The 25,184-nt window shown below is 43.9% G+C and overlaps 1 protein-coding gene across 3 annotated transcripts; it reads right to left on the bottom strand.

Moving 5' to 3' along the window:
• Positions 1 to 4,625: 4,625 nt before the first annotated feature.
• LOC110521896 (serine/arginine repetitive matrix protein 2) lies at positions 4,626 to 23,892 on the bottom strand. Of its 3 annotated transcripts, none has more exons than XM_021599839.2 (13): positions 23,466 to 23,892; positions 21,909 to 22,163; positions 21,215 to 21,310; positions 10,310 to 10,489; positions 10,107 to 10,196; positions 9,955 to 10,014; positions 9,377 to 9,490; positions 9,020 to 9,158; positions 7,013 to 8,856; positions 6,109 to 6,819; positions 5,911 to 5,988; positions 5,588 to 5,695; positions 4,626 to 5,270 (listed from the first exon to the last, which is right to left on the bottom strand). In XM_021599839.2, exons 2-13 carry the CDS (start codon positions 22,154 to 22,156, stop codon positions 5,216 to 5,218), a joined length of 3,723 nt encoding a protein of 1,240 aa, XP_021455514.2. In that variant the 5' UTR covers positions 22,157 to 22,163; positions 23,466 to 23,892; the 3' UTR covers positions 4,626 to 5,215. The 3 variants fall into 3 exon arrangements, with proteins under 3 accessions (XP_021455514.2, XP_021455515.2, XP_021455517.2); XM_021599840.2 differs by lacking the exon at positions 23,466 to 23,892 and adding an exon at positions 23,093 to 23,221; XM_021599842.2 differs by lacking the exon at positions 9,955 to 10,014.
• Between the last annotated feature and the right edge of the window lie 1,292 nt (positions 23,893 to 25,184).

Genomic DNA, 25,184 nt, shown 5'->3' with positions numbered 1-25,184 from the left:
GTTTGAATGTTTGTTGCAGCTCGTTCCAGTCGTTAGCTGCAGCGAACTGAAAAGACGAGCGATCCAGGGATGTGTGTGCTTTGGGGACCTTTAACAGAATGTGACTGGCAAAACAGGTGTTGTATGTGGAGGATGAGGGCTGCAGTAGAAATCTCAGATGGGGCCTCCCGGGTGGCGCAGTGGTTAAGGGCGCTGCACTGCAGAGCCTGGGCGCGAACCCAGGGACTCTGATGGCACAGCTGGCTGTGCCATCAGAGTCCCTGGGTTCGCCCCCAGGCTCTGTCGTAACCGGCGCGACCGGGAGGTCTGTGGGGCAACGCACAATTGGCGCACTCATCGCGCACCAGCGACTCCTGTGGCGGGCCGGGCGCAGTGCGCGCTAACCAAGGTTGCCAGGTGCACGGTGTAGCCTCCGACACATTGGTGCGGCTGGCTTCCGGGTTGGATGCGCACTGTGTTAAGAAGCAGTGCGGCTGGTTGGGTTGTGTATCGGAGGACGCATGACATTCAACCTTCGTCTCTCCCGAGCCCGTACGGGAGTTGTAGCGATGAGACAAGATAGTAGCTACTACAACAATTGGATACCACGAAATTGGGGAGAAAAAGGGGTAAAAATACAAAAAAAAAAAAATCTCAGATGGGGGGAGTGAGGCCTAACAGGGTTTTATAAATAAGCATCAACCAGTGGGTCTTGCGACAGGTATACAAAGATGACCAGTTTACAGAGGAGTATAGTGCAGTGATGTTTGTGGCAAATCTGATGGCCGAATGGTAAAGAATATCTAGCCGCTTGAGAGCACCCTTACCTGCCGATCTATAAATTATGTCTCCGTAATCTAGCATGGGTAGTCTGAATCAGTGGTCATCTGTGGTCATCTGAATCAGTGTTAGATGGGGTGAAAGAGGAGCGATTACGATAGAGGAAACCAAGTCTAGATTTAGCTTTGATGTGTGCTGAGAGAAGTACAGTGCACCGTCTAGCCATACTCCCAAATACTTGTTTGAGGTGACTACCTCAGCCTCTAAACCTTCAGAGGTAGCAATCACACCTGTGGGGAGAGGGGCATTATTCTTACCAAACCACATGACCTTTGTTTTGAAGATGTTCAGAACAAGGTTAAGGGCAGAGAAAGCTTGTTGGACACTAAGAAAGCTTTGTTGTAGAGCATTAAACACAAATACCGGGGAGGGGCCAGCTGAGTACAAGACTGTATCATCTGCGTATAAATGGATGAGAGAGAGCTTCCTTTTGCCTGTGCTATGTTGTTGATGTAAATTGAGAAGAGCATGGGGCCTAGGATCAAGCCTTGGTGTACTCCCTTGGTGACAGGCAGTGGCTGAGACAGCAGATTTTCAGATTTTATACACTGCACTCTTTGAGAAAGGTAGTTAGCAAACCAGGCCAAAGACCCCTGAGAGACACCAATACTCCTTAGCTGGCCCACAAGAATGGAATGGTCTACCGTATCAAAAGCTTTGGCCAAGTCCATAAAAATAGCAGCACAATATTGCTTAGAATCAAGGGCAATGGTGACATAATTGAAGACCTTTAAGGTTGCAGTGACACATCCATAACCTGAGTGGAAACCAGATTGCATACCCGAGAGAATACTATAGACATCAAGAAATCCAGTCAGTTGATTATTGAGAAGTTTTTCCAACACTTTTGACAAACAGGGCAAAATAGAAATTAGCCTATAACACTTAGGATCAGCTTGATCTCCCCCTTTAAATAAAGGACGAACTGTAGCTGCCTTCCAAGCAGTGGGAAACTCCCCAGAAAGGAGAGACAGGTTAAAAAGGTTGGACATAGGGGCAGCAACCTTAAAGAAGAAAGGGTCAAACCATCTGGGTCATTCTTTTGGGGGTCAAGTTTAAGGAGCTCCTTTAGCACCTCGCATTCAGTGACTGCATGCAGCTAGAAACTTTGTAGCGGGGCAGGGGTAAAAGAAGGAGAAGCATCAGGGACAGTCGCATTAGAAGTGGTGGGAGATGAGGAAATGTTGGACGGGCAAGGAGGCATGGCTGAGTCAAATAGGAATCCGGACTTTAATGAAGTGTTGATTAAAGAGCTCAGCCATGTGCTTCTTGTCAGTAACAACCACATTATCAACATCAAGAGACATGGGTAGTTGTGAGGAGGGTTTATTCTCCAGGTCTTTAACCGTTTTCCAGAACTTCTTGGGGTTAGACCCACATAGAGAGAACTGCTCCTTAAAGTAACTAACTTTGGCCTTGCAGATAGCCTGAGTGCACTTATTTCTCATTTTCCTGAATGATAGCCAGTCAGCTTGAGTAAGCGTGTGCCAAGCCTTTCGCCAAATGCAATTCTTGAGGTGGAGTAACTCTGCAAGATCACGGTCGAACCCGGTGCTGAACCTGTTTTTAATTCTCATTTTCTTTATGGGGGTGTGTTTGTTAACAATACCACTGAAAATATCAAAAAAGAAGGTCCAAGCATCTACGACAGAAGGGATCAAGCTGATTCTATACCATTTTACAGAGGCCAGTTCATGAAGGAAGGATTGCTCATTCAAGTTTTTTAGCAAGCGTCTATGACAAATCAGGACAGTTCGTTTCACTGAGCAGCCATTACGAGCACAGGCTGTAAAACAGTGATCACTGTGATCAACAGTGATAAGGTCATTACAGACAACACCAGACTAATGCCTGTCAGTATTATTTGTGAGGATAACATCAAGACGAGTAGCCGTTTCTGGGTGTTTGGAGTCATACTTTGTGGGATTGGTAAAAATCTGAGAAAGATTTAGGGAGTCCCATTGCTTTAGGACTTGGTCAGGTGGTTTAAGCATGTCCCAGTTTAGGTCACCTAGCAGGACATATTCAGACTTAGTGTAAGGGGCCAGGAGAGAGTTTAGGGTACAGGCCGGTGCTGATGGAGGACGGTAGCACCCAGCAACAGTCAACAAAGAGCTATTTGAAAGTCACTGAAGGTGGTCCTTGGTAAAGATTGCCACTCCCCCACCTTTGGAAGATCTGTCTTTCCGAAAAAAAGGTATAACCAGAAACTATTTCTTAACCACGTCTCAGTAATGACCAACACATCTGGATTGGAGCTTTGAACCCACACTTTCAATTGATCAATTTTATGTAATAAGCTTCTAGTGTTAATGTGCAAAAAACCCAGGCTTTTAAGAGAGCAGAAATCAGTGAAGCAGATATCAGAGCACAAGTCAGAATTGGGGCTAGCAACTGTAGATAAGCCAGGATGTACATGCACATTTTCAGATATCATAAACAGTATCACATACTCCCTCAATTCGAACCCTGCTTTTAACCATAAGACATCTCCACATATATGTATAGCCTAAGGATTGCATGGTGACAGTTAATCCGGTAAACTGGGAAGTGGGGAAAAAGAGGTCAAATCAGAGAAAGATGCCAGAGTTTCTGAATTGGAATTCCGAGTTGGATGACTGTTAAAAAATATTTGAAAATCCCAGGTAGCTCGTTTTTCCTTTTTCTCCAGAGTTCCCAGTTGTCTTGAACGCACTGAAGTCGGAAGTCAGAGATTGCTGACTTCCAAGTTGTTTTTAATGCACCACTAAAGACCAAGGCTACCTCTTGTTTCTGAGTAGGGCTACGTCCAACAAAGGAGCCCTTGTGTCTGTATTGATGTGAGAAATAGGCATATCTACACAGTAATGGTGGCTGGCTGTGATATCAACTAGCCTAATCATTTTTGTGTTGAGGTGATTGTCGATTTAGCTAAAATAATATAATTGCTAATGAGGAAATTGCTAATGAATTTGATTAGATTACTCTGGCAATTAATATATATTTTTTGCAAAATCATGTACATGGTTAATGGTGAGATCTTTAATAATAAACTAAACTAACACGTGACCAAGAACATATGTAGACGTTAAGGCGTTCACGGTAAGCTCGTCCATGAACTTACACCCAAACTGACACGTGACGTGCCATTGCCACGTTATGCGACGTGAACGATACGTCTACAGGACGTGAACGTGTCGGAAGTTTGACGCCTTAGAAAAAAAAACGTCTCCTTTGACAGTCGATGTTAATTCATTGCGGTACTTTAGGTGACTTCGTGAGAGGTATCAGTAGCTTCACGAGTATTATTTATGACCTTCATCACCCCCCATACTGCTGCGGGAAAACAGTGCACTCCTATGGAGTTTAGCGGTGGCTGGCATCCAACGTTATTGTGCATTAACGCCACCTACTGTACTGCCCCCGCCTGTCCAATATTAAAAATGGACAAACCTAAATATAGAGGGTTTCCTGTACATGCCCAGAATTGCATGCCGCAATTACACCCTGCGCGATGATCGCGACTAGTCGTAGCGAGCCGACAACACGTTCGCCTGACTCCCAAGTTTACTTAGCTATATCGATATTTGTGCATAAAAGCGTTCCCACTACACTTGGAAAGTTTACCAACAAATGTTATTTCCATCAGGCCTGTCATGTACTTAACTCCTCGCATAAAAAGGTTGGATGGAAACATGGTTAGTTAGTGATTGCACTTGTTTTTACTTACAAATAAATCCGCATTTAATGGCACGACATTTTAGTTCAATGTTGCAGAGATTACTTACAAACAATTGAATGGTTGAAAATTAATCACTGCCAACACAAATGATACAACTTTTTTATTATTATTCATTATTTTCAAAGAGAAACAAACCATGAGTTGCAGTTTCTAATCAACATGGAAACATCACATAATTCAGCGATAACCAAAACACAGATGGGTCATATCTACATGTTGATCAACACAAATACAGAGGGGAAGAAAATGCACAGTGAATGTTACTTTGTTGTTTTGAGATGATTGAATAGGACTGTGTGGGTGTGCACAGTGTTTTGAGTCTGGAAAGCTTCTGTGCTTAACTTTCCTACCATGGGCTTTTCCACCTACCATTTACAGTTACATTTCTTCCTTACAGTACAGCATAAAACAAAATGTACAAAACCCCTTGACTAAAAGCAGACCTCTTGGTCTCTGTTGCGATTCAAATTCTGCCAACGTTTTCTTCCTGTGGTGCTATCCTCATGCCACAGAATCAACAACAAAGCTTAATTCACTCAGTCATTCACAGATCAAATGTCCTTAACTTCCCCTCCCTTTAATATCCAAATGATACAGTCCAGTTCAATCCAGCCCAGAAGTGTTTGGATGGAGGAAGGGGGAGGGAAAGTGGCAGTTACACTTCAGAGCGAAGGATCATTTTCTTCTCCTACTGCTTGGCGATCGGCTTGGGGACTGTCTGCTGCCACTCCTAGAAAAGAGGGGGAGAATAACCCAATACAATCAGTACTGATAACTCCACAATAATTATTTACATACAGTAGTTGCTAGAATAGTTTGTTTACATTTTAGTCATTTAAGCAGACTTCTTATACAGAGCGACTGACAATTAGTGCATACATCTTAAGATGGCAAGGTGAAAATCACCTGTTGTAGCAAGTACATTTACTTTATTTCTCAAAACCTATACCTTCTGTTGGAGTCAATCATTTTAAAGATTAGTCTGTTTTGTCCTATAGGAACACAGAAAAATATGTTTGCCTTCAAATTGGCTAGTTGACTACTGACCTGCGGGTGGGTGGAGAATGTGCAGGTCGCCTCTGTCTGGGTGGAGAGTAGCTGAGGGAGCGAGAGTCTCTCAGCGAATCAGCTGGCACTCTTTGAGGTTGCGCTGGGCTGGAAAAGATGACAGAGGTGTCAAATATCAACTGGTTCCTGTATGTTACAGAATTTTCCAGACTTTTTGAATAACATTAGGTAATTAATAATATTGTAATTTCCATAACTAGAGTTCTGGGTCAAGAACCAATGGAAATAATAGATCTATGACAAATAGTTAACAAATAGTTAACATTAACAACAATTCTGGTGGTCCTAGTCTTTTTGGTTACCACTTTTTCTTGTCTTCCTTCTCACTTTCAGAAGAGGAGGAGGAGGAGGAGCTATGGGCAGCCGTTATCCTGTCACCTCTGGGAGAGAGAGAGGGAGATATTGTAAAGAGAGGAATTATGTCAGCTCCATTTACGGCATTTCTATCCACAATGTGATCCAAATGTAAAACATGTCAATCATTTAACACCCCTCCTTACGCTTTTCCTTGCTCTGCATCAGAGTCAGAACTGTCTGATGAAGAGGAAGATGAGGAGGAGGAAGAAGAAGATGAAGAGCTGGGGCTGCCTAACTTTCCTTTCCTTTTCTCTTTGGCCCCCTTCTCACTCACACCGTTTTCAGTCCTGACTGGTCGGTCTGAGGGATCAGTAGCGCCGCGTGAGGGGAGAGGAGATTGGGTCCTCGAGGTGTCTCGTAGAGATACTCTGGTCTCTGAATGGCTGAGGGCCTGTGGTGACCTGAAGTGGGGTGGGTCAGAGTGACGTGTTTCTTTGGGGTGGGCTCTGATTTCTGATTGGCTGGGAAGGGGACTGGTCTCCTTGGAGTGGAGCGGTGAGGGTATGGAACGAGCCTTCCTTCCTCTGTCTCCCCCTTTCTCTCGTTCGTCTCTATCACTTCTTCGGTCTTTCTCCACCGTTGGTTTCATCACTTTTTCTACAGGCAGCTCCTTCCTCTCTCGGGCCGGAGAGGGGGATGAGGAAGAAGAACCAGAAGAGGAAGAGCGACGGGGTGGGGGGACTTCTTTAATAGGTTGACGCTCTCGCCTCTCTTGCTCTTTTTCACGTTGCCGCTCTTTTTCCCTCGCTCTCTCCAGCTCTCTATTCTTCTCTCTCTCCTGGTCTCTCCGCCTTTCTCTGGATAGCGAGAGGCTGCTTCTACTTCCTCGAATGGGAGAGGGGGATCGCCAAGACCTGAGGGGCGAGAAAATAAATACACAAATTAAATAAACAATTTAGAATCCGGTTTGGCATTCTGAGGTCTTGGCAGATTTGAATTGAGTTATTATTGATTTATGTACGCAGGAAGTTGCCCCACTGTGTGTGATGTTTGATGTGTGTATAGTTGAGTTGTGTTTGATTTGTTGTGAATAGGTCCTGGTCGTACCTGTAGAGGGGACTGCGTCTTCTGGGGCTCCTCGACCTGCTCCTCCTGGCTCCTCTGTCTCTGGAGCAATCCCTTCCCCCTCTATCCCTCGCTCTCTGACTCTCTCGGTTGTGCTCTAGCTCCCGGCTGCGGCTCCGCCGTGGTGCGTAGGCGCGAGTCGGGGAGCGGGTAGGGGGCGAGGCTCTCCGGGTGCTGGCTTGTCGTCGAGGGCTGGGGGAGTGATTGGGGGGGTCCTGGTACTGCCGTGGTGGGGTGCGGCGAGGGGGGGAGGGCCGCGGGACAACTGCTATTGCGGGGGCTTTTGGGGAGGGCGCCCTCTTCCTCTCCCACTCCTGCTCAGAGGGGCTGTGCCTCTCTGCCCTCCTGGCCTGGCTCTTCACCCCTCCCTCTTTCTCCTTCTCCCGCTCCTTTTCTCCTTCCACTTCAGTGGGGGCGTACCTCTCGCCTCTGCCTTGGGGGGCTCCTCTTCTGGGAGGAGAGGGTGGAGGGCTGGAGCTCTCTACCTCCGTTGGGCTGTACCTCTCCTGTCCCCTCCCTCGCTCCTTCTCTCTGTCTGTGGGGGGGGAACGTTCGGCAGCAGGGGGGCGTTGGGCGGCAGGGGGCGGGTGTTCCCTTTCAGAGAGCATGACCCTGTCCCCTCCTCCCGTTCTCTCACATTCCTTCTCTCTCCCTATAGCTCTCTGTTCGTCACTCTCCGAAGCGCTCCCTCTGTCCCCATTGGCCAGATACCTCTGGAAGGCGGCACCTAGGGCGGGAGGAGCGATGAGGGAGGGGAGGGCTTTCTTCACCGGGCTGCTCTTCGCCATGGTTTCCCTTTTCTTCTCTTCCTCGTCGGAGGATGAAGAAGATGAGCCAGAGGAGGATGAGGAAGAACTGTCGCTGTCACTCCCGCTGCTACTGCTGCTGCTTTCCTTCGCTTTCGGCTTCTCCTTGTCTTGCTCCTTTTCCGACAGGCTTTGGTCTCTGTTCTCCCGCCTGGTGTCCTCCTCAGTTTGTCTTTTTCGCTCCCTCTCGACTGTCCCCCTCTCCCCAACTCGCTCCACGGGGAGGTCTTCAGACAAACAGATAGACGGATGTTGTTGAGTAGAAGACAATCTGCCAGATCTCTCGCGCTCTCTCCCTCCATCTCGGTCTCGCTCACTCTCTTTTTCCCTTTCACTCTCCTGCTTCCTCCGCTCATCTTGTTTCTGCCTCTCTTCGTTCAATTCCCTCTCCCTCCCTTTACCCCTCTCCTCCGGTTTCCACTCGTTCTCTGTCCTTCCCTCACGCTCCCTCTCTTTCTGTCGTCCATTGGCGAGAGGTGATTGAGGGACAGGGGATGTGGAGTCGCGGGATGAGTTTCTACCCCTCCCTCCATCGCTTTTCCGACTAGGGAGAGGTCCTTTCTCATTCCCTCTCCCCCTCTCTCTGTCAGCTGGGGCTCGGGGGGGGACATTTCTTTCCTTTCCTCGCTCCCCCTCTCCACTCCTTGCTCCCTCTTTTTCTCGTGATGGAGACACAGAGGAGTCTCGTCTTTGTGGTTTGTCCTCCTTTCCGCTCCTCTGTTTCCTGGTGTCCGGTTGTTTCGGGGGTGGAGAGGGGGATGAAGAGTCGTCTCTGCTCCTCTGCAGCATTGTTCTCTGATTTCCTCTATCCTTCTCTCGCTCTCCACTTCTGGAGCGCCTGGCTTTCTCTCGTTCCAGTCGAGGAGGAGAGGGGGAAGAGGAGTCGTGTCTCTTTCTTGTAGGCTTCACTTTCTCACGCTCCTTCTCTCTCTTTTTCTCTTTGTCCTTCAGTCGCTCCTTCTCCTTTTCCTTGTTTGCCCTCGGTTGGCGTTCAGGGGAGCTGTGATACCTGGGAGATCTCTGAGAGGGAGAGAAGGAGGTAAGGAGAGTGAGGTGAGAGGAAAAAAAGGAGAATGAGTGAGAGTGCTGAAGGCCATTGATTATGCCGAATTGTCACAAAACAGGAGAGAAGGTTTTGAAATAGTAGAGATCTGATCACCGGACCAATCACAGGTGGTCTTACCACTCTGCCTCCAGGACGCTGTGGACTCCCGTCCTCACGACTACAACCCCTCCTGTCAGGAGCCAGCCCCCTTCTCCCCTCTTCTGCTCTCTTGACTGGCTGGTTCTGCTGCCTCTCTCTCAGCAGGGGAGGGGATTGGCTGATGGAGACAAGGCATGAGAGATGGAATAACAGCATGGGGTGCAACTCAAAACTCTGCCTTGACTTTTAAGTTATTGAATGACTAGGAATTGAGTAACTATGAATAGGGTTGCACATTTTCGGTAACTTCAACAAGGATTTGTGGAAAACCTGGGAATTTTAGGGGAAGTTACAACCCCAAATTGTGAGTCATGACCTCTGGTGACCCGGAAGTACCTGTGAGCAGAGCTTGAGGACCCACTCCTATGGCGCCGTGTCTTACCCTGGGGCGGAGTCTCATTTTCACTTCTCTTGCGTTTTTTCTTGGACGCCTGCTTCTCGTCTGAGGAGCTGAGAGGGAAAACAAAGTATTTTAGTACACACACACACTATGAACCACTTTCTGTAGGACCCACCTGTCTGTGTCACCCTTTTTTTCTAGCCTGTCCCTAGAACAGAGAACAAAGTCTTTGTTCATTAAGCTGAAAAAGGTAAAAGGCTCGCACACATCACACCGAACGGGAATCTAGTGTTTGTCTGTTGATCGTTCAGCATGCTTTGCTTTGGGGGGGAACGCCTGCTGGAGATGTCATTTCTTCACGTGATTCTCCACGTAAACATCGGTAGGCAAATTACATTCAGAGGTGCTAAGTATGAGTCCTCGCTAGCAAACTAAAAGCTAGCACATCCCTTACACAAGAGGTTCTGATCCACTTCAATTTAGATGTTCTGAAATAACAATACCAATGTTATGAAACTACGCTGGACATGAAATCCATTCACTGTCTGCAAAATGGAAAAAAATGAATGGAAACCTTTTCTTTTTCCTCTTTTTAGTTTTCACCCGTGTAGGAGAGGGGGAGGGACTCTCTGAGCTGAAGAAGAGAGTAAAGTTATCTGTCAATCAAACAAGCTATGCATTATTTTTATGCATGCACACAAAATAGGACTTTCTCCCTTCCCTCACCTGTCTCTGTTCTTGTTTTTCTTCCTTTTCTTCTTCTTACGGCTCTGCTTTCGGGCTGGTGAGTCCGAGTCCTCTGACTCTTCTACCAGCCTGAGAGAGACGGAGGGGGAGAGAAAGAGATGGTAAGTAACAGATAAACAAAGGAAAATCAGAGTTACACGAGTAAGTCTAGCTAGGAGAACCCTCCCCTCCCCTCGACTCACACGTATTTCTGCTGCTTCTCTTTCTCCAGCCTCTCCTGCTCCCTCTTCTCCTTCTCTCGCTCCTTGCGTTCCGGGTGGAAGGAGGAGCCGTCTACGTAGTCAGTGGCGATGCCGAATGCCGCCTTTAGCCGGTCGTTCTTCTGCTGATTGGCTGCAGCCAGGGCGTGAGTCTCTGTCGCCCTGAAGGAGGGGGACCATAGTTCAATAGGTCCTAGTATCCAAACGTTGGCCGTGCTAGCCCACCAGTGTTTCCATTCATGGCTGGGCGCAAATGCTTCAGGTGTGAGATGATTTCCACACAATCACAAGATGAAGATAAGGTGGAACTGGAAAATGGACAGGGATTTGTCTGCCCTAAATGCACCACCATCAAACATCTTAGGGAAGAGATCCCCCGGCTGTTAGCTCGGCTGCGAGAAAATAAACATCTACTTTCTAAGTACACCAACCTTGCTGTAACCCAGGCAAACCAAATATGTTTTAAATGCCTCCTATAGCAAAGCTAATGATGAGTCGGGCAGCGTTGATCTGTCCCAATCCAACGGACAGATGTGAAGCTCAACTCAGCGGCCCATGGGAGACTGTACACAGGTGGAGGAGATCGGGGACGAAGTCTGGCCACCCAGCTATCTGAGAAGATCCAATCCAGCTAGCAAACAGCTTTTCCCCACTTGAGACGGACCTAGCAGTCAGCACGGACCATGGGTGTATACCAAAAGCATGCTGGGCCCAGTGGCACCCTCCCCCACAGCCATCACAGTTCAGCAGGTTGTTTCCCTATCGGATTCACAATCATTGTGGGCAGCTCGATGGTGAGAGATTTTGGCCTGCCTACGGCCTGTGGACCGACTAAGGTTCACTGTCATCCAGGAGCCTGTGTCCATGACATCAACTCTCCTGCCTACAGTTCTGGTCAACTACTCCAATATTGACACCATCGTCACTCACGTAGGTTTAAACTAGAGGTCGACCGATTAATCGGAAAGGCCGATTAATTAGGGCCGATTTAAAGTTTTCATAACAATCGGAAATCTGTATATTTGCCAATTTATTTTTATTTTTTTACATCTTTATTTAACTAGGCAAGTCAGTTAACTTTTTATGGCTGCAGGGGCAGTATTGAGTAGCTTGGATGAAAAGGTGCCCAGCTCCTCAGTCTCAGTTGCTAATATATGCATATTATTATTACTATTGGATAGAAAACACTCAGAAGTTTCTAAAACTGTTTGAATTATGTCTGTGAGTATAATAGAACTCATATTGCAGGCAAAAACCTGAGAAATTCCTCTTCCTGTCAATAGTCAATAGAACTTTGTCTGATGACTAATGTGAAGGGGGGGGTCGAATGAGACAGGAAATAGTCACCACTGCCACGAGTTGACCATGCTTTCACTATGCGCGTTCACAGGGGAAGGACCTGCGTTCCACCGGTCATCTGAAGTCATTCTAATTCTCCGGTTGGAACGTTATTCAAGATATATGTAAACAACATTCTAAAGATTGATTCGGTACATCGTTTGACATGTTATACTGACTGTTACGGAACTTTTGGACATTTCGTCACGTTATAGTGGACGTGCTTTGTGACTTTGGAACTGTTTACCAAACGCGCTAACCAAAGTAACTAATTGGACATAAATAACTGACATTTTTAAACAAATCAAGCATTTATTGTGAACCTGAGATTCCTAGGACTGCATTCTGATGAAGTTCATCAAAGGTAAGGAAACATTTATCATGTGTTTTCTGGTTTCTGTTGACTCAAACATGGCGGCTAATTTGGCTTCTGTTCTGAGCTCCGTCTCAGATTATTGCATGGCTGGCTTTTTTCGTAAACTTTTTTTGAAATCTGACACAGTGGTTGCATTAAGGAGAGGTATATCTATAATTCCATGTGTATAACTTGTATTATCATCTACATTTATGATGAGTATTTCTGTTGAAACGATGTGGCTATGCAAAATCACTTGATGTTTTTGGAACTAGTGAATCTAAATAGCCAATGTAAACTCAGAGTTTTTTTGTATATAAATATGAACTTTATCAAACAAAACATGCATGTATTGTGTAACAAAGTCCTATGAATGTCATCTGATGAAGATAATTCAAGGGTAGTGATTAATTTTCTCTTTCGTTTTTTTGTGAATGCTATATTTTGCTGTAAAATGGCTGTGCTTATTGTGGTTTGGTGGAGACCTAACATAATCGTTTGTGGTGCTTTTGCTGAAAAGCATATTTGAAATCGGACACTTTGGTGGGATTAACAACGAGAATAGCTTTAAAATGGTATGAGACACATGTATGTTTAATGAATGTTAATTATGAGATTTTTGATGTTTTGAAAATGGCGCCCTACACTTTGACTGGCTCTTGTCAAATTGCTCCCGTTAACGGGATTGCAGTTATAAGAAGTTAAGAACACATTCTTATTTTCAATGATGGCCTAGGAACGGTGGGTTAACTGCCTTGTTCAGGGGCAGAACGACAGATTTTTACCTTGTCAGCTCAGGGATTCAATCTTGCAACTTTACGGTTAACTAGTCCAACGCTCCTCATGAGGAGCCTGCCTGTTACGCGAATGCAGTAAGAAGGTAAGTTGCTAGCTAGCATTAAACTTATCTTATAAAAAACAATCAACAATCATAATCACTAGTTATAACTACACATGGTTGATGATATTACTAGTGTATCTATCGTGTCCTGAGTTGCATATAATCGATGCGGTGCACATTCGCGAAAAAGGAATGTCGTTGCTCCAACATGTAACTAACCATAAACATCAATGCCTTTTTTTAAATCAATACACAGAAGTATATTTTTAAACCTGCATATTTAGCTAAAATAAATCCAGGTTAGCAGGCAATATTAACCAGGTGAAATTGTGTCACTTCTCTTGCGTTCTTTGCACGCAGAGTCAAGGTATATGCAACAGTTTGGGTCACCTGGCTCATTGCGAACTAATTTGCCAGAATTTTACGTAATTATGACATAACATTGAAGGTTGTGCAATGTAACAGCAGTATTTAGACTTAGGGATGCCACTCGTTAGATAAAATACGGAACAGTTCTGTATTTCACTGAAAGAATAAACGTTTTGTTTTCGAAATGATAGTTTCCGGATTCGACCATATTAATGACCTAAGGCTCGTATTTGTGTGTTATTATGTTATAATTAAGTCTATGATTTGATAGCGCAGTCTGACTGAGCGATGGTAGGCACCAGCAGGCTCGTAAGCATTCATTCAAATAGCACTTTCGTGCGTTTTGCCAGCAGCTCTTGAATCACAGCGCTGTTTATGACTTCAAGCCTATCAACTCCCGAGATTAGGCTGGTGTAACCGATGTGAAATGGCTAGCGGGTTAGCGGGGTGAGCGCTAATAGCGTTTCAAATGTCACTCGCTCTGAGACTTGGAGTAGTTGTTCCCCTTGCTCTGCATGGGTAACGCTGCTTCGAGGGTGGCTTTTGTCGATATGTTCCTGATTCGAGCCCAGGTAGGGGCGGAAGCTATACTGTTACACTGGCAATACTATAGTGCCTATTAGAACATCCAATAGTCAAAAGGTATATGAAATACAAATGGTATAGAGAGAAATAGTCCTATAATTCCTATAATAACTACAACCTAAAACTTCTTACCTGGGAGTATTGAAGACTCATGTTAAAAGGAACCACCAGCTTTCATATGTTCTCATGTTCTGAGCAAGGAACTTAAACGTTAGCTTTCTTACATGGCACATATTGCACTTTTCCTTTCTTCTCCAACACTTTGTTTTTGCATTACTTAAACCAAATTGAACATGTTTAATTTATTTGAGGCTAAATTGATTTTATTGATGTATTATATTAAGTTAAAATAAGTGTTCATTCAGTATCATTGTAATCGTCATTATTACAATATATATATATATATATATATATATATATATATATATATGTATAAAAATATTTTTTAAAATCGGTATTGGCTTTTTTTGGTCCTCCAATAATTGGTATCGGCGTTGAAAAATCAATCGGTCGACCTCTAGTTTAAACAACCTTCATTTTAGGAGTTTATTTTTACGACCCTCGCTGGCACAGGTTAGATAATTCTCTGGCCCCCTCCTGAGCTACCGAAGGGGTTTGGAACTTTTCAGCCGACTCTTTGCCCTAAACGAGCACCTGAAGAAACTTTGCAATGACAAGAATGTCTTTTTGTGTGCGCAACCAGCACTTTTTAAAAGAGATATGATTACCCCTAAGCGCAGGGGTTCCAATTTCCAGCAACATCACAAACTGTTTTAGAGACTGACAGACAGGGTCTGGTAGTACTCCAGTTCTCCCTGTTAGAAGCAATAAAGGACTTGGAAACCATATCAACTCCTATAGAAATGGCCACTTTGGTTATTGCGAGCAACCTAATTTATGTTCCTTTATCTGCTTTCCAGTGAGTTTATACAAACTCATCTCCTACCAGTCTGATAGATTGGAGACTGTCAGAAAACATGGCTGTAACGATAATTTGGTTGTTACTCCATTGGTTACCTCTAGGCAGGTGAAGAGTGGCCCATACATCTTAACTTCTCCTAGAGTAGGGGGCAGCATTTGGAATTTTGGATGAAAGGCATGCCCAAATTAAACTGCCTTCTACTCAGGCCCAGAAGATAGGATATGCATATAATTAGTAGATTTGGATAGAAAACACTAACAGTTTTCAAAACTGTTAAAATAATGTGAGTATAACAGAACTGATTTGGCAGGCAAAAACCTGAGAAAAATCCAATCTGGAAGTAAGACATTTTTTGGGGGGGTAGTTTTCTATTCAATGCCATTACAGTATCCATTGACTTAGGACTCAAATTGCAGTTGCTATGCCTTCCACCAGATGTCAACGGTCTTTAGAAATTGTTTCAGGCTTGTATTCTGAAAAATGAGGGAGTAAGAGCAGTCTGAATGAGTGGACTCTGCCATGTCAGAGCTTTTTCATGCGCACGACCAGAGAGAGTGCCTTTCTTGTTTACCTTTTATATTGACGACGTTATTGTCTGGTTGAAATATTATAGGTTATTTAGGCAAAAAACAACCTGAGGATTGAATATAAACATTGTTTGACTTTACGGATACAATTTTATTTTTTTTGTCTGCCTGTTGTGACTGCGTTTGAGCCTGTGGATTACTGAAGAAAACGCGCGAACAAAACGGAGGTTTTCGGATATAAAGAGAGACTATCGAACAAAAGGAAACATTTTTGAATAAATTAATGTCTTCTGAGTGCAAACATATGAAGATCAAAGGTAAGTGATTAATTTGATCTCTAGTTCTGACTTGTGTAACTCTTCAACTTGGCTGGTTACTGTTTGTAATGATTTGTCTGCTCTATGTTCTCAAATAATTGTAAGGTATGCTTTCGCCGTAAAGCATTTTTGAAATATGACACCGTGGTTGGATTCACAAGAAGTTAATCTTTAAACCAATGTAAAATAGTTGTATCTTTTCTGAAATGTAATAATGAGTATTTTTGTATTTGAATTTGGCGCTCTGCAATCTCACTGGATGTTGGCCAGGTGGGACGCTAGCGCGAGTATAACAGAACTGATATGTGAGTATAACAGAACTGATATTGCAGGCAAAAACCTGAGGAAAATCACACCAGGAAGTGGCTTCTATTTTGAAAGCTCCATGTTCCATAGCCTGCCTTTGCTCCATTTAAAGGGATATCAACCAGATTCCTTTTCCTATCGCTTCCTCAAGGTGTCAACAGTCTTTAGACATAGTTTCGGGCTTTTATTTTGAAAGATGAGTGAGAAAGATAACATCGCGTCAGTGGATAGCTGGGTGTTCGCATGAGTTTTGCTTCCGCAACACAGTGGGGGAGCCATTGACTCCCTCTCCTACTGAAAAGGAGACAGTGCCGGTTGATATATTATCGATTATATATTTTAAAAACAACCTGAGGATTGATTATGAATCACGTTTGACATGTTTCTGTGGACATTACGGATACTATTTGGAATTTTCGTCTGCGTTGTCATGACCGCTCGAGCCTGTGGATTTCTGAACATAACGCGCCAAACAAACTGAGGTATTTATGGAACAAAATAACATTTATTGTTATTGTGTAACTGGGAGTCTCGTGAGTGAAAACATCCTAAGATCAAAGGTAAGCGATTAATAAGCGATTCATTTTATTGCTTTCTGATTTGTGACCAAGCTACTTTGATGCTAGGTGCTCATAATGTTTTGTCTAGTGACCGATAAACTTACACAAACGCTTGGATTGCTTTCGCTGTAAAGCATATTTTCAAAATCTGACACGACAGGTGGATTAACAAAAAACTAAACTGTGTTTTGCTATATTGCACTTGGGATTTCATGAATATAAATATTTGTAGTAATATTATTTGAATGTGGTGCTCTGCAATTCAGCGGTTGTTGATGACAATTATCCCGCTAACGGGATGGGTTGCGTCAAGAAGTTAAAGAGCATTGATACTATCAAGAGCAGTGTTTGAGTTTCTTATTTTCTCTCATTTTATTAAACTGTTACCATGCACCTGCAAAATAGATAGCTCAGATGTGCGAGTGCCTTTTGAATAATCATGTTGACAAAGAGTGACTCCAAGGATATTGAATTTCTGAATCTTTTGAGCTTTATGGACTTCATCCAACATGTTACTGGGCCGACCGATAACCGCAGCCATACTCTGGACCTGATTATTACCAAGGAGCATTCTATTGACATATCCTCGATTGTTGACGTTGCTTCAGCTGACTACCTTGTTGCCCATAACAGAGTAATGCTGAACGCATTATTAAGAAACGCTTTAAGGTTTTATTGAGTGTATGAACAATACTCCACCTATTCTGCCTTCCTCTTGTGATGATTTAGTTGACAACTTTAATAGCAATTAAAGGGCAATCATTGATGCCATAGCTCCAGTAAAGTTGAAAAAGGTCACATCCAACTGGAGAGCCCGCTGGATGACTATGGAAACTAATACATTTCAGAGAATTTGCAGAAAGGCAGAGCAGAACTGGAGAAAGTCAAAGTTGCAGGTCCATTATGATATTCTGAGAGAGCAACTTGGCATATATAACAAGGCAATTAGCAATGCCAGTTGAGGAAACTTTTCTAACTTGATCACTGAATCAGAATAAATTTGAGACTGCTCTTCTCGACCAGGTGGCCTGATAAATCCTATATGAAGTTTCTTCAACATCGAAATGTGATGAGTTTGCGGCATATTTCAGAGATAAACAGTCTGGGTATCAGTCAGGCAAGACCTGATGAGAAGTTTGATAATAAACATCCCTTTTTCTGGACCGTGTCGTTCAAAGATATTGGGATGTTTACATATTAACTTCACAGATCTTCATTGTAAGGGGTTTAAACACCGTTTCCCATGCTTGTTCAATGAACCATAAACAATTAACTTCTTTGGGACAGGGGACAGTATTTTCACATCCGGATGAAAAGCGTGTCCAAAGTACTGCTACTCAGACCCAGAAGCTAAGATATGCATATTATTACTAGATTTGTAAAGAGAACACTCTGAAGTTTCTAAAACTGTTTGAATCATGTTTGAATCACGTGAGTATAACACAACTTATTTGGCAGGCGAAACCCAGAGGAGGAAAAAAAAAATAAAAAAAAAATAAATAAATATATATATATATATATATATATATACACACACACACATACATACACATACAAAATATTTAAAAAAATTAAAAAAATTTAAAAAAAAATCGCTCAGATTTTTTGGGTTTTTGAGGTCACTCTTTTCAATATGTTTTCATTGGGAATACAGATTTCTAATCGACTTCCCTGCAGTTCCTATCGCTTTCACTGGATGTCAACAGTCTTTAGAAATTGGTTGAGGTTTTTCCTTTGAGAAATGAAGTAACAATGTTCAGAATGAGGCTCGAGGGATGTGCACTCTTTGTTAGAGGCACGTGACCTGAAAGCCCGCTTCACTTTGTTTTCCTTCGGTATTGAACACAGTATATCCCATCTTCAATTTTATCGATTATTTACGTAAAAAAAAAATACCTAAAGTTGTATTACTAAAGTATTTTGGACAATGCATGCAGGTAACTTTTGAGATATTTTGTAGTCACGTTGCGCAAGTTGGAACCTGTGTTTTTCTGGATCAAACGCACCAAATAAATGGACATTTTGGATATATATCGACGGAATTAATCGAACAAAAGGACCATTTGTGATGTTTATGGCACATATTGGAGTGCCAACAGAAGAAGATCGTCAAAGTTAAGGCATGAATTATATTTTTATTTCTGCGTTTTGTGTCGTGCCTGCAGGGTTGAAATATGATTTTCTCTCTCTGTTTACTGGGGTGCTATCCTCAGATAATAGCATCGTTTGCTTTTGCCGTAAAGCATTTTTAAATCTGACACGATGGCTGGATTCACAAGTTTAGCTTTAATTTGGTATATTGAATGTGTGATTTCATCAAAGTTAAATTTTTATAGTAATTTATTTGAATTTGGCGCTCTGAATTTTCACTGGATGTTGGCCAGGTGGAACGCTACCGTCCCACATATCCCAGAGAGGTTAATGAACATGCACCTGTGGAACGGTCGTTAAGACACTAACAGCTTACAGACAGTAGGCAATTAAGGTCACAGTTATGAAAACGTAGGACACTAAAGAAGTCTTTCTACTGACTCTGAAAAACACCAAAAGAAAGATGCCCAGGGTCCCTGCTCATCTACGTGAACGTGCCTTAGGCATGCTGCAAGGAGGCATGAGGACTGCAGATGTGGCCAGGGCAATAAATTGCAACGTCCGTACTGTGAGACGCCTAAGACAGAGCTACAGGGAGACAGGACGGACAGCTGATCGTCCTCACAGTGGCAGACCACATGTAAAAACACCTGCACAGGATCGGTACATCCGAACATCACACCTGCGGGAAAGGATTGCAACAACAACTGCCCGAGTTACACCAGGAACGCACAATCCCTCCATCAGTGCTGACTGTCCGCAATAGGCTGAGAGAGGCTGGACTGAGGGCTTGTAGGCCTGTTGTAAGGCAGGTCCTAACCAGACATCACCGGCAAAAACATCACCCATGGGCACAAACCCACCGTCGCTGGACCAGACAGGACTGGCAAAAATGGCTCTTCACTGACGAGTCACGGTTTTGTCTCACCAGGGGTGATGGTCGGATTCGCATTTATCGTCAAAGGAATGAGCGTTACACTGAGGCCTGTACTCTGGAGCGGGATCGATTTGGAGGTGGAGGGTCTGTCAATGTCTGGTGTGTCAGAGCATCATCGGACTGAGCTTGTTATCATTGCAGGCAATCTCAACGCTGTGTGTTACAGGGAAGACATCCTCCTCCCGCATGTGGTACCCTTCCTGCAGGGTCATCCTGACATGACCCTCCAGCATGACAATGCCACCAGCCATACTGCTCATTCTGTGCGTGATTTCATGCAAGACAGGAATGTCAGTGTTCTGCCATGGCCAGCGAAGAGCCCGGATCTCAATCCCATTGAGCACATCTGGGACCTGTTGGATCGGAGGGTGAGGGCTTGGGCCCTTCCCCCCAGAAATGTCCGGGAACTTGCAGGTGCCTTGATGGAAGAGTGGGCTAACATCTCACAGCAAGAACTGGCAAATCTGGTGCAGTCCATGAGGAGGAGATGGACTGCAGTACTTAATGCAGCTGGTGGCCACACCAGATACTGACTGTTACTTTTGACCCCCCCCCCCCCTGTTCAGGGACACATTATTCAATTTCCGTGGAACTTTTTCAGTTTATGTCTTAGTTGTTGCCGAGTTTACACATCACTTGATAGCATTCCACAAGGTTTGATTTTGGGTCCGGTCCGTCTATCTATCTATAACCCCTTGGCTGCATTATCAGAAAGCACAGCATTGATTTCCACTGCTACGCAGACTAGACTACTTTCCATTTGTGTCACCCAAGGATTTTAGCTCCAAGACAAGACAGAGGTACTTATTTTTGGAGCCAAAGCACAGAATGTATCTGGCTGCACATTTTTTTTCAGGGGCAATAAAGGTAATACACCAGGTAAAAAAACCTTGGTGTTATTTTCAATTGTTCTCAATTTCAAATCACACAATAGGAATGTGACCACAATATTTTTTTACCATCTGAGGAACAGTGCCAAGGTGCGGCTATTTCTCTTTCAGGCTGATACAGAGACACATTCATGCTTTTATTACAAGCAGTCTTGACAACTGTAATGTCTGGTCTACCCAAGAAAGCCATTGGTCAACTGCAAAACACACAGAATGCTGCAGCACGGGTACTGACCAAGACCAAATGGAGAGCACACATTACACCGGTTTTAAGGTCTCTGCAATGACTGCCTGTGAGTTTTAAAAAACATTTTAAGATTAAGATTTTTTTAATCAATCCATGACTGTGCACCCCAATACATGTCAGACATGCTTTTAAGTTAGGTACCCAGTAGGTCCCTCAGGTCCTCTGGCACTGACTTTTTAACAATCCCAAAGCCTAGGACCAAGAGGCATGACCAGGCAGCCTTTAGTTACTATGCCACCAGCCATTAGAATAGTCTGCCTGAGAACCTGAGGCGGTCGAAACGTTTGACATTTTAAAAATAGATCTTTTAAAAAAAATGTTTAGCTTTACTTTCCTTAGGGTGCTTTTTAGTCATTCAGTTTATATTTATTTGTTATTCTTTTGTTTTTTAATAATTTTACTTTGTTTAGTAAATATTTCAGTTTTTATTTTCATTGATTTTCGTAGTTTTTTTTCCCCTTGTCTGAAATGTTCCGCATAAATAAAGCTTGATTGTAGTTCATTTAAAAGTTTGTGCAGCCATGTGGTGGTCTGCAGTAGAAATGTCACTAGTCCCTAGTGATCACACTACTCTATAGTGATCTGTGGTGGTGTGTACTTACGATGGTCTCTCGGTAGGGGCTGAAGGCGGCTCCTGCTTCTCCTGCAGCATCATGCGGAAGCTGTTCACCTTCTCTTCAATCTCCTCAGCTGAGTACCTGTCAACACACACACACGGCTCAGCAGTTAAGACACCGAACGCTCTCCTTCAGCACCCCATATCTTCACCCTTTCTCTCCAAATCTCTGTCCCTCACATCCTCTTCTGAGGGGATTTGATTAAAATGGCCCACCTGCCTGGAGTTTGCACTGGGCGAAAAGTGATTGCATTCGTTTTGGAACCAGGCTGCTTCCCGGGCTTGAACCAGGGGCCCCGCTCTGGCCAACATCGCCTCCCCAAAAAAAGTGACGTTGGTTAAGCATGTGGAGTAATGTTTAGGATTCTGTGTTCGCATACGAAAGTGATTGCTTCATCTGCCTTCCCAATGGAAGCTAGTTTGAAAATGTGAACATATATTTTATATTTATAAACAACTCAACATGCTGCATTGTTGACAATATGACAGAGTGGTGCAGATTACCATTCAATTTGGGCAGGGCACACCTACCTCACCGGCTTTGTCCGGTCACGTGACGGGCCATAGCCCAGTGCAACCCGGGCCAGCTTAATTAAATCCCCTCTCTCCTTTCCACCCCACCCCCTGCCTGCCCATCCCTCCCTCCTACACCTATCCACCCATCCCTCGCTCTCTCTCACCCCTGCTCTTCCATCATGTCCTGCAGCTCTGCACACTTGACTTCCAGCTGCCTCTTTCTCTGGTGCTCCAGGATCTCTGCGTTGGGCTGACGGTTCAGCTGGCTCTCCAGCCTCTCACGGTCCTTCTCGTCCCGCTCGCCACCGCGCTCGTCCCGTGGACGCTTTGCACGCACGCTCGACAGGTTACGCTGCACATAGCCGTTAGTGCCGCTGCCTCGCGGCGTGGTCAGGCCAATGCCGTTGTACATAGCTCCTCTGTGGACCGGGAGGGAAAAGGACAAAGGTCAGATAAGTGTGAGTATTAAAATGATTGGAACTGGAATGGTTGAGGGTAGTAGGCCTATTAGTCAGACCCGAACAAAACAAACATAGCCTACAACCAGGTCACAAAAATCAACCACGTTAGGCTGGCAGACCAGGGTTGGGGTCAATTTAGGAAGTAAACTGAAAATATTAATTGACCACGACGCCGTTGTAAAAAAAATTTGGCCATAGTATCTTAAGCCATGCACTATGGAGTTAGGCATGCCAATAAATACTAAACTGGGAGTGTATTGGGTAGGTACAATGCACAAATAGGTAATTATAATAACCCTCCCCTATAAACCATATTGATGATATAGAAGAGATTCCAAACTAGGCCACACTGTCAAACACAGCTTATAAATAAACAAACTAGTTGGCAAGGTTGGGGTCAATAATGTTTTAATTCAGGAAGTAAACGACAATGACAATTTCAATTCTCCCAAATGCTTATCTATGATAAACATTTGGGATTTGAAATTATGTTTACTTCTTAAATAAAACAGATTGCTAGCTAACGTTGCAACAGCTACCTTAGTAGAACAGAATATAGTCACCGATAGCTAGCTAAGGTTTAGTAAAAAAAAAAACAGTGACCTGCCTTTGAACCCAACAATTTCTAGGTAACCAACTAACTAGCTAGCTACTATAACGTACCACCCCACAACACTTCGCAGCAGGAAAGAGAAACAAGCCTAGCTAGCTAACGTTAGTAGTATGAGATGTGTCAGAAACGGAGATAGCTAGCTAGCTTCTTTAGCTACGCACTAAACTATTAGTAGGGACAAATGACCGGCTACGGTAGTTCGTCTACAATGAAATATCTAGCGAAATAACTAACGTCAGCGGGCATTACGTCGAAATTAAACTGTTAACGTTACCTGACTAGCTTGTTACTGCACTTATAAAGATGACGACGTTGACACACACTTCTTGTGCGAGCCCTACCCCTCAGTGATCGAACCCGAGGCTTAACGAGCCCCCTGCCTTACGGGCCAAACTTTGGCCCAAATCGGCCTTCTATATAGGCTAGTTAGCAACTAGCGTAGCTAGCTACCGTGCGCTGTACACTTGTGGAATGCATCAAAAACAATATAGGTAACGTTATCTAACATTATTTGGACAGCAGTCAGGTCATTATATCTTTTTTTGTCAGCTAGCTAACGTTAGATATCGAAATATGTTATCCCCGCATGGTAGCTGGCAATAACTATTAAGCCAATTTAGCATACTTAACCAAATAGCGAACGTTACCTCTGAGATCCCCGCGAACGGAGACGACGAAGGGAAGCAAATACACTGGCAAAAGCCTAAATAAAACGACAACAGAAACAAAAATAAATCTACTTCAAGTACTTATTCGTAAAACAAACACATAATGCCTGCTGATATCGTCACTGGCTGAACATCGGGGGGAAAAAACGCATGATGATGGCGACCCCAGACTCCGCGTCTAAACTGCATTTCCCATGTTTCCCATTAATAATTTTCTTCTTCAAAGTTTTATGGCCGACTACACCTATTGGTGTATAAACTTTTCACCTTGTTGACTTGATGCCACAAGTAACAACAACCCTGAGTATGAGTTTATCTGCTGTATGAGTAGCCTAATGTGAAGACATATTGTCCATGCCATGAATGACAGCCCCCTTGTATTTTCAGGTTATCTTGTTCATTTAAAGGCACAATCTGTAATTTCAGCATTCCTTCCACCTGGTTTACAATAAGGTACATTTATTTAACCTTTATTGAACTAAGCAAGTCAGTTAAGAACAAATTCAAATTTAAACCGGCGGCCTACCCCAGCCAAAACCTAACGACGCTTTGGCCAATTGTGTGCCGCCCTATGGGACTCCCAATCACGGCCGGTTGTGATACAGCCTGGAATCAGGGTCTGTACAGACCAGGGTCTGTAGTGACACCTCTAGCACTGAGATGCAGTGTCTTAGACCGCTGCGTCACTCAGGAGCCCAATGATGGGGCTGCGGAAATTACACCTATGCTGTCTGTAGAAAAGGCCCATGGAGTTGGTGGAATAATCCTTTGAAAATGCCAGTGAAGACACTTGCCAGCTGGTCAGCGCATGAGTTATGGTAATTCAGGTCCCATTAATAGAATAATCTCGAACGGAGCTCGTCTTTTCCTCTTCTCAGTGTCAGGGATAAGGGCCTGGTCCCGGTTGAGTAGTATGTCCTTCGCTGCCGAGGTTAGTGATCATTGTTCTGATGTCCAGGAGCTCTTTTCGGTCATAGGAAATGATGACAGAAGCATTATGTACAAAAAAAGTTGAGACCTCTGTCTGTACATTCCCACACGGTTCCACCTCGGTGAAAGAAAACAATCATCACCCCTCTTTCCCAAAAGCCTTCTCCCAAAGAAAACAAAGACTGTTTACCTGTTGCTCTGTCCTCCATTGTAATGAATTGTCTTGAAAAGATCATGGTGTGTATCAGTTTTCTTACAAATACAAGCGTGGCACTGATGATGCAATCTTCAGCATAGTGCATCTCATCCTGCAACATCTGGAGAACCCCAAGGCTGCTATTTGTGAATTTTAGTTCAGCATTTAACATCTTGCAGTCACACATCCTCTTCAGTAAACTCAGACAGATGTCAGTCAAACTCTATACCATCAGATGGTATCACTCATTTCTGACCAACTGGAGCCCAAGGTCATTGAGGTGCCCCCCAAGGCTGAGAGTTCACCCATCCTATTCACACAGTATACAAATGAATGTACAAGTAGACACCCTGATAACTATATTGTCCAGTTTTCTGATAATATTGCCATTCTCTGTCTAATTTACAGAGACTGACACTACTGTGTATATGTCAGAGATACAAAGGTTTGTGTAGTGATGTGATGAACACCACCTCATCCTAAATGTCCAGCAAACTGCGTAAATGTTTTTTGACCCCAAATCTGTTGGTGACCACTCACCTGTGGTGGTCCACAATGTGGACAACCTTTAA

Source organism: Oncorhynchus mykiss, chromosome 30 (genome assembly GCF_013265735.2).
Source record: "Oncorhynchus mykiss isolate Arlee chromosome 30, USDA_OmykA_1.1, whole genome shotgun sequence".
Lineage (NCBI taxonomy): Eukaryota > Metazoa > Chordata > Actinopteri > Salmoniformes > Salmonidae > Oncorhynchus > Oncorhynchus mykiss.
The sequence above is the reverse complement of the archived record's forward strand: the minus strand, read 5'-3'. Positions and strand labels throughout refer to the sequence as shown.